The sequence below is a fragment of the Triplophysa dalaica genome, chromosome 2 (assembly GCF_015846415.1).
Source record: "Triplophysa dalaica isolate WHDGS20190420 chromosome 2, ASM1584641v1, whole genome shotgun sequence".
NCBI lineage: Eukaryota > Metazoa > Chordata > Actinopteri > Cypriniformes > Nemacheilidae > Triplophysa > Triplophysa dalaica.
Genome location: NC_079543.1, coordinates 20169152 through 20185504, shown reverse-complemented (window position 1 = coordinate 20185504; position 16353 = coordinate 20169152). Strand labels below are relative to the sequence as shown.

The 16353-nt window shown below is 36.3% G+C and overlaps 2 protein-coding genes across 2 annotated transcripts; both read right to left on the bottom strand.

Moving 5' to 3' along the window:
- Nucleotides 1-57: 57 nt before the first annotated feature.
- On the bottom strand, nucleotides 58-10605 carry LOC130409645 (putative methyltransferase NSUN7). The gene is made up of 12 exons (XM_056733726.1): nucleotides 10528-10605; nucleotides 8519-8945; nucleotides 7090-7148; nucleotides 6865-6998; nucleotides 5991-6143; nucleotides 5694-5877; nucleotides 5405-5615; nucleotides 4145-4288; nucleotides 3948-4049; nucleotides 3544-3661; nucleotides 3238-3328; nucleotides 58-1821 (listed from the first exon to the last, which is right to left on the bottom strand). Exons 2-12 carry the CDS (start codon nucleotides 8925-8927, stop codon nucleotides 1003-1005), a joined length of 2424 nt encoding a protein of 807 aa, XP_056589704.1. The 5' UTR covers nucleotides 8928-8945; nucleotides 10528-10605; the 3' UTR covers nucleotides 58-1002.
- A 1622-nt stretch (nucleotides 10606-12227) lies between these two features.
- mettl14 (methyltransferase 14, N6-adenosine-methyltransferase subunit) lies at nucleotides 12228-16316 on the bottom strand. Its single transcript, XM_056736538.1, has 11 exons — nucleotides 16129-16316; nucleotides 15885-15973; nucleotides 15616-15703; nucleotides 15444-15509; nucleotides 15120-15207; nucleotides 14926-15016; nucleotides 14325-14466; nucleotides 14067-14159; nucleotides 13742-13858; nucleotides 13411-13621; nucleotides 12228-13266 (listed from the first exon to the last, which is right to left on the bottom strand). Exons 1-11 carry the CDS (start codon nucleotides 16192-16194, stop codon nucleotides 12962-12964), a joined length of 1356 nt encoding a protein of 451 aa, XP_056592516.1. The 5' UTR covers nucleotides 16195-16316; the 3' UTR covers nucleotides 12228-12961.
- Between the last annotated feature and the right edge of the window lie 37 nt (nucleotides 16317-16353).

Genomic DNA, 16353 nt, shown 5'->3' with positions numbered 1-16353 from the left:
ACACAATACAAATAAGATGTTTCTCTTAAGCACTAGCTCCCCAACAATAGGGCCCAACACTTACAATTCCAATGAAAGATAAATATTTTTATGTAAACATAAAAATCATAAAAAATAACTACACTAAACAAAAACTTGTTTTTTAGTTTTGTCTTATATAAAATAATTTGAAGTCACCTGAAGTTTAAGAAAAAAAATCTAAATGGCAGATTACAAATTACAAACATTTATTTTACCCATTTAACCTATATGATGTAATCATTTGCAGAAAGTGTTTTTTGATAACATACTCATGTTAGCAGTAGCTGAAAAAGTTTGAAATTTTCTTCCTGTAAAAATGTATTTGCGCTGCGCCAGAAAACTTTATGTAATGTTTATGTAAAAAAAACCATGTGATTTTACATTAAACTTGTACATTTGCAGTTTATTTTTGTAAAAAAAAAATTACAGTATTTCAAAAATTCTGTACATTTTAGTTTTTTTTTAATGTAGGATATAGATGCTTTTGAATGGCTATAAATGGGGAAACGTTCTTTTAGCCTATTTGAAGGAATGTTTCAACCAAAAATCCCAAAATTGTATTTCCTCACACCTGTGTCATTTCAGACCTGTATGACTTTCTACTGTAACTGAACACAAAATATATTTTAAAGACTGTTGGGAACCGAACATCATTGTCTCTCATTGACTTCCATTGTATGGACACAAATTCGCTGAGATATTTCTCAAAATATCGTCTTTTGTGTTCCCCAGAAGAAAGAAATCCATGCTGGGTGATTAAATGATAACAACATTTTTATTTTGGGTGAACTATTCCTTTAATAGAGTAGTAATGTGATTTCTCAGCATGGGCTAACCTGCCAAAAGCTAAATAGTCAACCATAACCCACTTGTTTTATAGCGTTGTTGACACATCGAATGAAAATCTTTGTATGAAATCATTAATAATAAAAATGTTCCTTTGTATCTAACAGTGGATGAGTGTAATGAACAGGTTAAAGCTCAGCGCCATATTTGTGAATGTGAAACCATCGAGTCCTTCTCAATGCTGCTGGAGGAGGAAATGGAGCTGGAGAAGTTAGAAGAGGTAGAGGATAACAAACGATGGAGGGATGAAGAAAGATGTGCAGGACTTTGCTGAAAGACCGGAGGGAGAGAGAACTCTCTCTCCAACCTGTTGAGCTTTGATTTGATAACGTGTTTTGAGTTCAGCACTTCCTGTGAGGAAAGCGAGTCCTGTTGAGATGCGGTCCTGCTGTGTAAATGTTTGGATGCGTGTAGTGTTGGTGGATTTCTGAGAGCAGATCCATTGGTTGAAGTTTGTTGAGATGTCCGTAGTTCGAGCAGTTTCTTGCTGGTAGGTTGAGTCCTGCTTTGATGTTCTTTACGTGTGAGCGGCTTGGAGGTATTTTTTCTTCTGGACTGCTTGGGAGCTTTCGTGCATGGCCTGTGTCGTTTTGTTTGTTTCTTTTGAACGATGGAAGATGGAGTTGGATCATCGGATGCCTGACGTGGAACATTGAAATGTTTATTAGAAGTGCCATCCATAACCAGAGAAATCTGATCTAGGTTTGTGGTACTTTGAATGGTTGCTGTCTGACTGACTGTAGTGACGAGTTGAGTGTAATCTGGATTTAAATTGGTCTCCACGGATGTGCTTGGCTCATTCTGGGTGGAAGCTAGTGGGGGTCCTTTTTGTTTCTTTCTCTTTTTCGGTTTCTCTCCGCTCAGAGGGTCTAGTGACATAAACCCCCCAAGTAAACCTTTAGCAGCAGCTCGTGCCAAAACATCCTGCACTGTTTCTACTTCCGCTGGGTCTTGCTGTTAGAGAGATTTTAAAAACACACACAAATAATACAATTATTACACAAATTACATCCTTCTAACCATAAAAATTCAATAAAACATGACCAATTTATTTTTTCATTATCTTTATTATATTAAAACACATTTTATTGTGTCACCTCGACTGTTTAGGCAACACATACATTTTTTATGTTCAAATAAATTACATTTTAAAAACTGACACTGTAATTTTTTTTTGCTGTAGTTATGCAGCTAGTTGGCAGTAACTTACAGTATATTTAAATGTATCTAATTTATTGGCAACAGTTTGTTTAAAGATAAATGAACATTAAACAGTATCTTTACAGAAAAAAACTATAAGGTAACTTCCTCATGAAAAAGTTTTCTGGCATCGTTTTTCCTTATTTTGGTTCCCAGAATGCTTTGCATTAAGGCTGATATTTTGTAGTTTTTTAATGTAAAGATAAAGACTTGTAAATATTCCTTTGTCTTTGTTGCCAGTAAATTCCACAAATGTAAATCCACAGGAAATCACTGGCAAACTTCTGCCAGTAATACTGTAATTTCTACTTTTACAGTGTAATTTCATGGAATTGTTTTGTTTTATTTAAAAGATTTTTAACACTTTTTTTAAATGTTCTAAAACATGAATCACAGAAATAAAGTGCAAATTTACAAGTTGGATGTGAAATAACATGTCATTTTATTTTGTAAAAAAAAAATTAACGTTTCTTCCTGGTGCCACAGCTGCCAGAATTTTACCGCTTTCTTACCAGATTTTTCAATGTAGGTTTTGCCTTAATTTTCATTCTTTTGCCCTTTCTAGCCCCAACCATGTTAAAATGCTAAAAACAATCTTCATTTAGTATGCTTCCATTTTTATTTGAAGTACATGCAGTACATATGAATTGGAGTCTAAATTTAATAATGTAATAATTCTGCAGTCAAATTGCAATATATTTTATACTGTATAAGTCCTAATGTTATAGAGAGCATTAAAGGAGATGTGCTTTGAAATGGAAAAAAAACGAAATGTTAAATGAAATGTGAAATATGATATCTTCCCTCTTTTAAATCCATGTGCGGCATTTAAAAAAATAAAAGAAATACTCTTCATAAACACAGGGCTACAGGCTTACTTCTTTTACTGTGTGCGTTTAAGTGTGGATGCTAATGTGTTTAGACAAGAGTGTTCATTATTTAGTGAGAACCCTAGATACGCTACTAGTTTTTAGGACACGGGAGTTGGGAGTGTGTCTGTTAGCTGTCTCATTCTCCTGATCTCCACTTACACAAATTTAACTTCAAAATACTCTTCCGAAACCTATGTTCTGTTTGAAACGTGCATTATTGTAAACTGCATATTATTGAAAAGAAACAGTCAAATTAGTTTGACAAAAATTAGTTTTCCTTTATTTCTCTCTCACTCACCTCCCGTTTCATCACACAGAGAAAGCAGCCATTTGTCAAGTCAGATGCTTCTATTTTGAAAAATGTCTCTCCCTCGTCGCCCCATCCTGCACTAACCAGCATGAAAGTATAAAAAGTAGATTTAGTAGCCTTAAATCATATACGTTTGTCGTAACTCAAACATTCACAATTCCCTCCCCAAATCCTACATCCTATCCCTTATGGAGGATTAACTGCTGTTTCCATGGATACTGCAACTTTAAATCCTCACAGTTAGTGGTGTGTGAAAAGAAGGTTTTAATGTCTGGACAGCAAGTGTGTGTGTACCTGAGGGGCAGAGCTTTTGGTTTGCCATCTGCCTTCTCGAGTGCTCCCTTCACCAGTTGTTCGTTCTCCTCCGGATGTACTGAGCATGTGCAGTATACCACGGCTTTAACCTTAGAAACTGTGGATCAGAAATGCATCATAACATCATATTTATAATTAGGGGAACTAATAACTAATAACTAATAACTAATACGGGGATATGGAAGTTGCAAACCACTGTATGTATCGGGTCCTATTTTGTATTTTCTTGGTAGAAAGTGCCATCAAGTATTCTAGTGCTCATGACCAGAACCACATATTGTTTTCTCATTCTCACTTAGTGGGAGCTTCAGGCGTGTAATTATTCAGTGCCACCGAATCAAGCAGTAAATGATCGAGCGTGTGCACGTGTGTGTATGACTCACAGGTGAGTGCATGGCTGAGGTATTGTGTTTGTTTGGCAACCAATGCCTCCAGTTTACTGTCAGAGATTGTACCTTTCGATAAACCATGTATCAGCCCCCTGTCTGTAAAACAAATTTATGTAAATAAACCTTCAACGGAGAAAGTTTCAAAATGAATATGAGGAATTTCATAATGTTGGGTGTATTTGCTGCCGCACCTCCACTCTCATTAAGGAGGAACTCAACAGGGTTGCAGAGTGCTGATGCAGAACACTGGGGAAGCACAACAATCACCCGAACCTTCTGTATGCGTGAATCCCATTCATTCAGCTCATTAAAGTCATCAGACAGAAGTTTTATATCTGTAAACAGACAAATAACAAGATGTAATGTCATTTTGAAATACTGCTTATAACAAAAAGGACAAAAATGGTATTGGGTCATATCTGTGAAATCCAGATTTAAGTCTAAAAAGGGAATTTTCAGATTAGGAGCTTTAAAGGAGTCACAACCATTAAAATATGAAAAATGTCATGTTTCTTTATCGCTGTAATTAATAAATTATTAGATTTTTATTATAGCTATCCCCAGGCCATTTATAAAATTGCATGTATATTAACTTTAAAATATGTACATTCTTTAATAAAATGTCAAGTGTCTTGCACATTCAGAAAACTGTGAAAAAAATAGAATTTTATAAAGGATACATTTTCCTAAAAGTGTCTTTGCATTTCTGTGTTTTTCTTTTATAAAAATCCATAATAATTTAGATATATAACACATTTGTACTCGTGTCCTCAGGATTTTACTCAGTCCTCTTACAAAGTAGGCTACTTGTTTACGCAGACGCTTACACATGTTTACCCCTGAAAACATTGGAACATTCCACAAAAAAGTTAATTTACTATTTTTTTGTATGTTTGATTATATTGACTGGAAGAGTCAAACTCAACATATAGTCATGTTACCTGTATTATATTTTGGCGGTTATTTGTTAACTTTAAAAATAAAGGGTTTTGGCAATTCACTAGAATGTTCAATGTCCTCACGTTATAAGTATCTTCGCCATTTATTAATTCTATGCTAAAAATGCAAAAAAAAACAGTAAAGAAAATAGTAAAATATTCTTCTGAGATTTAAAAATTATTTTATTGACACAAGATTTTATTATTTTAAACAACAATTATTTCAATCTTTAACATGGCCGTACTTATATTAAAGATATCAAGTTTATATTTTCACATGTTCTTTACATTTTTTATGTTAACAAAAGGTAAATAAAATCATAAATAAATAAAATATTTTTTGAAAAAAGCACTTTTTAAGTTTTTAAGGTAAATTTTGTAGTACAAAGTAAATGTACTATGTAATATAAAATATATTAATAATTCAGTATCAAGATAAGCCTGTTCATCAATTTATTTAAGGAATTTGTTCATAATTTGAAACCATCAAATATTGCATGTAGTAACACTCACTTGTGCAGCCAATGGAAGAGAAGGTAGTTTGCAATTCTTCTTGTATTATGGGATCAATGACTCCACATACATGTAGACATGCAGAACAGGCAGCGGCTTGGACAGCCACATGAGCCACTGTATGAGCGGAGAAGGAACCCACCATCAGAACGTCACATTTCTCTGTCAACAGCGGGCGAACCGCACATGCTACGAGACTTCGGGATTTATCCTGGGTACATAAACACACACTTACATTGAATCTATTTATTTGTTTGTAGAGTCCCATTAATGGTTGTGTGTGTGTTACCTGTATTATGAGTGTGTGTTCTGTCACAAGTTTTATTTTCTCCAGTTGTTTCTGAACACTTCTTGGAAACAACAGTACATTAGAACAGTGCGTGTCTTTACAGAACACACTTCCTGCGAGCTGTCTCTCTGAGGCCACCTGAGTGAAGCCCGTTGTCTTCAGAATCTCACACACGTTTTCAATGCTGTTGGATTTATATGCAGTTGATGAGAACGGCTTGGTACAGATGAGTGAACATACACATGACAGGTGAACATGTTTAATAATACATGTTGTGTGTATACACACCCTCATTACCTGGCTTTGAGGGTGTTGACCCAGGCATAGAGAGGTATTGTTCGCCTTCTTTGTTGTTTTTCTCTCACAACCAGCGGTAGGAAGTTATCAATGGTTAGCAAATTCTGCTTTATTCTACAGTGAGCCAGAGAGGCTTCCAGTTTCGTCTTGTACCTGAAACAAGCACAAGCACAATATCAGTTTCTATGTTTCCAAGGCCCAGTCTTGTGAAAATCTCCACATGAGTTGTTGTTTCATAGCTTCTGAGACTTAACACTGTATGGGACAATGTTGCCTACAGGCACCATGACAGATTTTTGCTTGATGCAATGAAATGTAACACCCACATCATGAGCCCTTCACAAAGAGGAGAGGGCCTAATACTTGCCAAAAGAAAAGCACAAATTGATAATATGATCTACTCCTATTTTTCCTATTTTAGCAAATGTGTACACAGTAGTATTTTCTCCAGTGAATAATAAACACAGGTTTGTCATTTTTCATCAAAATAAATTACTATATTACATGAAGTGAATGAGAGACTGTTGGCGTGCAATAGTACAATTTTGCCTGAAGGCAACAACTAAACAAACAGATTGACTCCTGAATATTTACATGTAAGATGTAAATAATATATTATAGCACAGGAGAATGTGCATTGGTTCTCTAACTAATCTAATCTGAAAAAACATTCTCCTATACTTGCATAAAAAATAAATTGGATTTATTTGGACCCCTTGTTGCCTTGAACTCCAAAATGTCTCCTCAATTTAATCTATTAAAAAGTGTGACAATTGTTATAAAACATAACCCCTTCCAGACACTTTATGAAACTCCTTTTGAAATTTGGATAAAATAATAATTAAATTAATTTCTTTACTGAAAATGTACTAACCTACGCAGCCTGTCCTCCACCTGCCTCACTTCCTTTATAAGGCCCTCCCCTCTTATCAATGGTTCTCTGGGCTGGAACTTCCTTTCCATGAGGTCATAGAGCAGAACCACCACAAGAGCCATAAGGTCATCTGGCTGAACATATATACAAACTTGCACATTAGACACATAAAATCATGAAAAAGATGTAAAGACAAAGAAGTTCATGACATAACAGCAGACCCACCATTTGTTGTGAACGGTAAAATAAGCTGTCAATCAGGATGTCTTCCAAAAGATCTAGGTCTGTAATTGAAGGAAGAATTCGATCATATTTAGTACAGGTTAGAGAACACAAACCCCAGTGGCAGACCTCCTAAGATAGACAACAATCAGACGTCAGGATAACCCAGATTTGTATGTTCAGATTAAAAACAAGTGTGTGAGCAACCAGGCTATCCATTTGAATGAACTAAAATAGAGAAGCTGAGCAACTGCAAAACTATGAAAAACTTCGAGGTCATTATTACATTATAATGGAGCTCCAAAATCCAAATCCCAAAAAGACATGGAACACAAAACCAGTAATATACTCCGGAGAGCCAAAAATAGCTAACAGCAAAGATGTGTGAAAGTTAAAGGACAGAATTTTAAAACTGCATACTAGGCTTCGAAACCAAATATGAACTCATTTTATACATGGAAAGGTCATTTTTAATACTTTTTATTGAATTAAATGTTTTATAATAAAATAATAAAAAAATAATGTGCTTTCTGTCTTATGGGTTTGTGATGTAGTTTTGTCTTATTGATTGTATGATGCATACAAGTAATATTCATGCAAAGTCATTGATTTATAGTCCTGCATAAATCGAAATATGAACTTAATAATGTGAAATCGTTTGTTGCTTTTGTGTCCCTAGACAAACTGACCTCATGCTCAGGTTCAGTCCATTAAAGTGTTACAGGAGTAAAGCAACATCTGTCTGACCTGACATGCCTGAACTAGACTAAAAGCAAATGGATGTCCTTAAAAAATGGAAAAGCTTTCCCCTAAGCAAAAAGTTTGAGAAAGTGCAGATTAAGGAAAGAGAGAGAGAGAGAGAGAGAGAAGTGTGTGCTGCAGATAAGGAAAGTAAAAATTCAGCCGGAATGTGACCAGACGTCTCAAAATGATCAATTCAGGACCTCAAGAAAGGCAAGGGTAGGGTCGAATGGAATATGTAGGTTGCAGCATTGTTTAAAATATCTTTGAACAAAATAACAAAACAATTTTAAATTATTAGGATTACATCTTTAATTTAAGATTTGCTAATGGCATGTTTTAAAACGGTCTTGGAAAAAGTAATGTTAGTGAAGTTTATGACCCTTCATCTCGACCTCGCTGCACCTCTGACTCCTGTGTCAGAAGAACTGAATAATTGATGTTATAGATTTGTGGGCAGCGAATAGCACAACATCAGTAACCAGGAGAGCATTTGCTGCACACTGTAAAACAAGATCTGGACACATTCTTGACATCTTTATAGTATTTACATTGTCATGCACAACACTCAATATAGAACTGTTAATGCATGATTAAAAAAGGAAATAACAGTGCTACGTTTGAACTGGTCACATCTTCTGATCTGGTCAAAACAAAATGAAACTGTTGTGAATGTGTTAACTATACTCACATTTAAGAGTGTTAAATGCTAGATCATACGCCCAGTGTTCATTTCGCTTGATGTTGACATCACCAATAATTCCAGAGGCATCGTCTACACCACTGGGCCCATAGCGAATGATTCTGTGCACATGGTCTTTCTCCACATGAGTCTTTTGGAAAATTGCTGCAGCTTGAGTGTACACTGAGTCAGGGAATCCCGGTGGGGTTTTCTCTCTCTCCATTCTGACCGTGTTCTTAACTAAGGGCACCGTAGAGAGCTTTTTAAGGGACTGAGGACAAACTTTTTTCATGTTGCCCTTAGGAGAGGATGGAGCGTGTGGTTTATTTTTTAGAGCTGAATCTTGATCCAGTAAATTCAATGAGGTGATGTCAGGCATATTTGAGTCCAGTGTGGAGGCGAATGTCGGCTTAAGCATTCCAATTGGGGCCAAATTCTGTAAAAACATGTTGAATTAATGATTAATTAATTAATACATTTTGGCATATGCTTTTGTCCAACATAACTTACTGTTTATTTAGTTTATGTAATGTTATATGTATACTGGTTATATACTATGTGGTTATATATGCTGGCTTATTTTCAACCCAATGTTGGGTCAAAATGGACAAACCCAGTCGTTTGTTATAAATGAAACCAAACACCAAATTCTGCATTGCTTTAAACAATTGTTAGGTCAAATGTACAATTTTTCAGGGTTAATTTACTTCAATATCTGAATTTTTTAATTTTTAGGGTGTACATTTATCATGCGTGTTTCATGGGAAGGCATTTCCGGGAAAATTTCAACCTAACCATTAAAAAAAAGGTTTTTACCAAGGGTTTTTACTTTACTTACAGTACAGATATTAACATGTGTTGCTTATACCCATGTGATGTGTCTCTTCAAGTTTTTAAAACATTTGTTTTATGTTTAGTACACGATTTTTCATAGTCACGTAAGAGCCATTCTCAGGATTGTTAAATTCATAACGGAACATATTCATCATAAATGGGCACATGAAAATACAAGTAACTATTTTATGTTCTATGAAGAGGCATCCCTTCTTCAAATGTTGGTATTATTGCTTCAGGTTTGTGCATTTTAATTACCGAAATCCTACAATGTTTGTCGTCTCACAAACGTGTTCTTTTGGTAACATCCATAAGGCATGTTTTTTTTTACCTTCTTTAAAAAAGAAAACTTGTGCATAGACTGATATTTGATGTTTAAACTCTTTCAACAATGGTTTAGTTAAATATAAACAGATATTCAGTATATTGGTTTCAAAAACTACATAAAATACAAAATACATCCATAATGCAAAATGTCACGTCCATAACTGGAATTGTCTTGGATTCAAACCTTAAGTTGCTTATGCAACTCTCCCTCAAATGAGCTATAGGAACACTGATTCAGAATTAAATCTAATTAAATAATCATACATTACATTTTTAATAATTGCTTCAAACAAATTTTTTAATTATGGAGTTTTTTTGTGTACCTTGGTTATATAAAACATAAAAAAATCAATGATAACCATAAATTTAAACATAAAAAATTATATGTTTCCGTGTCCACCATACCAATTTTAAGTCTTTATTTCGATAAAATCTTAAAAATTAAATTTTGCTGTATACATAACTTTACTTTAAGACAGCAATTATTTTTATAATTTGTTGTATGTGTAAAATGTATCCTATATCAGAAAAAAATATACTGGATTTCAATGAAATGAAATGAATACATTTTTTTCTATGCCATTACCAAAACATGATTGTATGAGAAACCTTTAAAAAAAGGTGTTTCATGACGTCATAGAAGAACCTTTTTGGCCTAAATGGTTCCATAAACATCCAAGTCTTTCACATTTCTGTTTCTTTGAGTCAAAAATGTTCTTCAGATTTTACATAACACATAACATTTTTCACATAACATGTAATAAAAGTCAAATTTTCCATGTTAGGTTAGTTAAATTCGCACCTAATTGAAAAACGTATACATAAATAAAATGCCTTTGTTTAATTTTAATACGTACCTCTCATAATGCAAGTGCAGTCAGCTTGGTCAACAAGCATGAAGATGAGTACAGTATGTGTGGATGAGGAGGATCTCTCTCTCTCTCTCTCTCTCACTCTCTGGGATCGTGTGTCACTACGACAACGAATACACTTGCTCTTGTCAACAAATCGTGAATCTCTCAACAGACAGTCACTCGGCCATCAGCATCTTATCATTTCACACACGCACTCTTTCTCTCTCTCTCTCTCTCTCTCTCTCTCTCTCTCTCTCTCTCTCTCTCTCAGACACACACACAAACAAGTGAAACAGTCCACTCCTGTTTCTGTGGAGGTTGCTCTGTAATATTGTGCTGTTTTTATGGTAGGTCACATGTCACACATTCTTTTAAGTGTGTTTCTTGTATCCCTTAACAACTTTCCCACAATTGCGTTGCGTGTGAGTGAAGTTTAGTTAAGGGCGCTGACATTAAGGGTAAGCAGACTCCAGAGTAACGCTTAATTTCTGCTCATCCGAAACCCTGTCTTGCTTGACGCACATCGGCTCCAAAGAGACACAATTAGCAGACGTTTGCATTCATCATGCTGAATGATTCATTGCTTTGGTTACAGAACTGATCTGAGACCAGTTTCCCTCAGTTACCCCCAAATTAACAAATCTTAGTCAGTAGTTCCGTTAAATCCCAACTTCTATCAAGCTGACAGCCAATCAACTGGTGCATCTAATTAGGCCCCACCAAGGTAGTTCCTGATTGGTCAATGCTGACTTGGATTGACAGTGATGAGATATGTCAATCACTGTGAAACAGCGTTAGTCGGATCAGTGAAACAAAACCAGTGGAAACATGAGGGCCGACGAGAGACTGCTTAATAAATAATGTTGTGTACACTTCCATATGTGTCTGTGTGCTGAATTAATAATGTGGTGTCCGGAGAAACACCTTTAGTTTTTCCTCATTAACCCCCCTCTAAATGCATCAGGAACAGATCGGTGTGTCCAATGACACCGTAGGTCATTCATCTTTCTTGCTGTTTTAGTTCAAACAATGTGTCATCACTCATCCTGCTAAACGCTTTAAAGAGCTCTGCATGGCGCTTTGCTGAACTCAACGTTGGGTTGAAACAGTACACTGACTGGCATATGTGATGGTAATGTATTTGCTGGAGTGAAACATTTCCAGCAGGCCTATTGCCAAACACATTTTAATAAGTCGAAATAAATGTTGCCTATTGTGCACATTGCATTCAAACAGACAGCAGGTGTTTGAGGATATTTTAGGTTTTAATGACCGCACAACAGAGCACAGCAGGGAAAACTGTAATACTTTAGTAATTTGCTTTCGAAATGTCTTAACCTAAAACTTCAAAAATCAGCAGTCATCTAATTTAAATAAAAAACACTAACCTACATTTTTTTATGTATTTAAAGTATACAAGCCATAGATTTTATAGCAGCTTTCCACTGCAAACCTGTGAACTATACATTTTACTTTCACTGGCTTCAGAACTCTGCATTTTGTCACCAGTGTGATCAGAGGGCCTGGGACAGTCCTTGTCTTTAAGTTGCAAGTCACGTTATTATTTGCCTACTTTGGCATTGAAAACCTTGAACAGCATTTTTTTAGTATCACACAATTTAGAGAAGTGCAACAGGGTATGATTTATCGTTCCGATTCATCACAGCATTACCTATAAGGGTAATAATGAAAAAAACAATATCTACAATATATCATTTTATTCATAGCTAATAATGAGAATTATTTATTGACCGCTGGACAAGAAATGTCCAGACTCTCCTTTTAAAAATCTGGTTACAGTACAGTAGCATTTCGCCCCTCTAAATATCCTAAAACTTAGCCTTGCTGCCCTCCACAGGACACACAGGAACTATGCCGATGACAAAATGAACTCCTCTAAAAGTGACACTCGGTCCAAAAATTCTGTCATCATTTACTCAACCTCAAGTTGTTCCAAACCTGTATAAATGTCTTTAAATGAAGAAAGATATTTGGAAAAATGTTAGCAACTGACATTTCTGGGACATCATTGACTACCTTGTATCACTTTTTGGTTCTGTTGAACACAGAATAAGATATGACAGAATTTTTATTTTTGGGAGGAGTATCTCTTGAATTTGAGATTAGAGATGGTGGTAAAACACATAAATTGATTCAATAAATGTGCAAATGCACAATTAATAAAAAAATAAAAACAATGCTTTTAAAATTTCCATATAAAATGTGGGTTTAATGACAGAAAGTCTTGTCACCCTGAACAGCTATTGACTTAACAAACCTTCAGGAGTGTGTACAACAGCCATAAAAACATAGTCCTACTTACGATACACTAACCAAACAATATGAGTCCTATGGAAACTCATCAAATTTCACGTACAAAAATATCTCAAATCAGATCACATTTGTTTTCAGTCTCAACAAAAAGTCATGTTGTGTATTATCGTGGAAGGAATCCACGATGTGGACCACCACGGCCTCTGAATCCACCTCGGTCTCCACGGAAGTTCGGCCGGTTTCTGTCTCGACCGCGATCTCCTCTACCTGAGCCTTGACCACCCCTACCTCCTCGTGCTGCCCCCCCACCTCTCTCTGCCATGGATTTAGGAGGTGGGGATTTGGGACGCAGTCTCTCGATTTCCTCAGTACAACCAGACAAATAAGCATTGGGCTCATTGAAGTGGCCAGAGTACGCTTCTGCGTGGAAGTTGCTGTTGGTCAGGGTCGGGCCTATAGTTAGCCAACCTAAAAAATACATAACATGAGATAAATTGTCACATTGGGGATTTCTCAATCTCTGAATACAGAGTACTGTCTTTTGTGTCAGGCTATATGGCGTTATTTAACAAATCCAGTTTGCGGATCCCTATGCAGTAAGATTGTGCTAACCTGGCCTGATGGTGCTGTCCCTGCCAAACAAATGCAGGCGTCGACGGCCCAAGCAGAAATGTTCGATGATGTGGAAAATCTCCACTGGCTTCTCAATATTGCCCATCTCTGGCTCCTCTGTAATGATCAGGTCTATGTCCACATTAGCATGAATGAAGTCACCATCTGTGCTGCGTCTAACTGTGCCTTTGATGCCCATCAGACAGTGTTCCTGAACGTACACACAGAAAGAGATATGAAAAGTGAAAACTAGAGAGCATTTCTAACACGATGCTGTGGCTGATTTCCTACCGCTTCGATCAAAAGAAAAATGACTTGACTTGTCGCTTACCTTGGTCCTCTGGAACACCGCTTTAGGGTCCAGCGTTTTGGTCTTGCCAGGGTTGTTTTTGTTGGTCTTGATCCAACAAATGTCCTCACATCTCCTGAACCCCCACTTCCTCAGACACTGCGAGAGACAACACACACAAAACTAAACTGAGACAGACCTAAAGATGAGAGCTCAAGAGCTTTGCTGACGTTTATCTTGAAGTATAAAGTTAGTTTTAGAGTGTTACACACAGAGAGACATCATCTATTGTATCATTGTTCAGCTCTAAAGACAGTGAACAGAACGATATCACGCAATGTGTGTGTGTGTGTGTGTGTATGTGTACCATTCTGCCGAGATCAAGGCCTTCTCCGGATCCACACCACAGGAACACGAAAGAACGAATGGCAGAGATTTCCTCTATGTCCAGCTTCATGATCTTCATCAATCATAAAAATAGAGAAAATAAAGAATACGCCACGTCATAATTTTATAAGAAATAATGAAATAGTCACACATGTATGAATGCATCTGGCGAGAAATAAATGTCAGAAATCTTTTTCAAGTCACATGTGGCGTAGATTTTCAGAAACAAGTAACTCACATCGTCCCAGTTCCAAAAGCGCTCATTTGCGATGATGCCCGACTCTCTGTAATATTCCTCCAATGGAGGCTCTACCAGAATCACATCAAACTTACACTTCAGATCTCTTAGATCAAAGCGGTCCATATCTGCCTGCAGATACCTGGCACACAAACAAACATATTTACAAACACAATGAGAGTGGGGTCCTTTAATCTGAGACCACTAGTGAGAATAACTTTTCTAAATTAATACAATTAATAAATTGTTTACAAATGTAAAGATAGCATCCACTTGAGCTGAAAGTGACTCCACAAGCTTGTACTAAGCCTGATGTTATCACAATAGAAGTAAACAGAATATTCAATAAATTTGAAGAAAGCAAAGAAATTCTGCTTCAATTTCTTTGCAATGTCTTTCATAGTTTATAAATAACCTACAAATAGTTACAAATGCTTTTATTTTGAATACATTTTTCTGTCAGCATCTCTTTAACTTGTAAGCCTAAAACTATTTATTTCTATGTCTAAATTAGATTCTGAATGCACTACTTTTAATGTGGTGTCAGACTGGAACAAAGAGATACAAATAAATAAAAATCCAAGAAAACACGTTCTCTTACATTGGTGGGGTGTTGGTGGCAGAGATGAGCTCATCTTTAAGCCGAATTAGCTCTCTTTGTTTGGGGTACTCCTCAAACCTGTCAGCCAGACCTAAAGCAAAGCAAACAACACAGGTTTCTTACTAGTCTTTGAGTTGGGGTTTGAAAAAATAGGAGCATATAAGACAAAAACAGACATCGGTCTGAACATTTACCTCCATCTCGGATGAAGTTCTGAGGTCTATGGCCTGTGTCCACAAAGTGTTGGCAGTAATCATTGTGAGGATTCAGACTCTGAGTGCCCTGTAAGACAAAAATGTGCATGACATTATAAGTATAGATACTTTCTATCACATAAATGGAAACAGAACTATTAAAAACTGTTTAAAACCCATATTATTCCATATCTGATGCATTTCAGAATTTAACAGTAAAGTCAAAAAGAGTTAATACTTCATGCATTGAGCCCCACTCTTACAATTAAGACTACTTATTAGATATAACAAGTGTTTAATGTATGATATTGTGTTTAATTGTACCTTTAGGAAAGTACTTGAGTCTTTGTACACTTCTTCTACCTCCTGCTGCTGAGTTTCAACATCTTCCTGAAAAACCATACAGCAAATCCAAAATCGGTTACCTACAGCCTTTTCCTACATAAACTAAACAAATCTCATAATCACAGCTGGTTCCTGATCAGCCTTCCCTCACCTTTTGTTCCTCCACGTCCTCCTCTGGATCCTCACCTTCATTCTGGCATTTTCTTTTAGCAACGGGAACTGATGTTTCAAATGAAGCCCTATAGTACAAAAATACAGATGAATGACCCAATGAGCAATTATTTTAACCCTGTTCTGGGTTCATATTGAAAGGAACTTCACGCAGTTTGTTTAAGCGTCACATAAGAACTGTGTGTCAGTTCTGCACTATTAATACGTTTGCTCAGTTTGGAGGAATATCACTTCCTCCACAATACGCACCTGCATGTTTCTCTGGTCTCCTCTATCTCTTTTTGTTCATCCTTACTGTTGAGAACAGCGCCGAGGCTATCGGGACTGTCTGCTCCTAGCTGCAAAGAAAAACAGTAACGTCATTTAAATAATCGCTGGATGTCGTGCTTGCTTTCTACAACAGTAAAGACTAAAAGCCACAGACTAGCCACGTTCGCCAATAATGGCTTTATGGAGCGCGCTAAAAGTTGCATTTCTGTTAACTTAACGCTACCTGTTGTGCAAGAAGCTGTCGTCTGAGCTTCTGCCTTTCCCGTATTTCCTGCAATTGACTGTTCATGACACCACTGTACTGGAGAGAATTTACTTTCACGTGCAATTATTTAAAAAATAAAATCTATGCGGCAAAACAAAACATCGAAGCCCCCAATGTGAGAATCCGTCGCCGATGTTTTACGTCATCACGTTGCGACTTGCGAGGTGAACGCTATGACGCCAT

Excerpts from the sequence above, each read along its gene's own strand:
- LOC130409645 (XM_056733726.1), bottom strand. The coding sequence starts at position 8,927 with ATGCTTAAGCCGACATTCGCCTCCACACTGGACTCAAATATGCCTGAC. Across the intron at positions 7,149-8,518 it reads AGCATTTAACACTCTTAAAT|ACCTAGATCTTTTGGAAGAC; the intron begins GTGAGTATAGTT and ends CTTCAATTACAG. Across the intron at positions 6,999-7,089 it reads TTTACCGTTCACAACAAATG|CCAGATGACCTTATGGCTCT; the intron begins GTGGGTCTGCTG and ends ATATATGTTCAG.
- mettl14 (XM_056736538.1), bottom strand. The coding sequence starts at position 16,194 with ATGAACAGTCAATTGCAGGAAATACGGGAAAGGCAGAAGCTCAGACGA. Across the intron at positions 14,160-14,324 it reads GCTTTTGGAACTGGGACGAT|ATCATGAAGCTGGACATAGA; the intron begins GTGAGTTACTTG and ends TGATTGATGAAG. Across the intron at positions 13,859-14,066 it reads GCCTTGATCTCGGCAGAATG|TGTCTGAGGAAGTGGGGGTT; the intron begins GTACACATACAC and ends TGTCTCTCGCAG.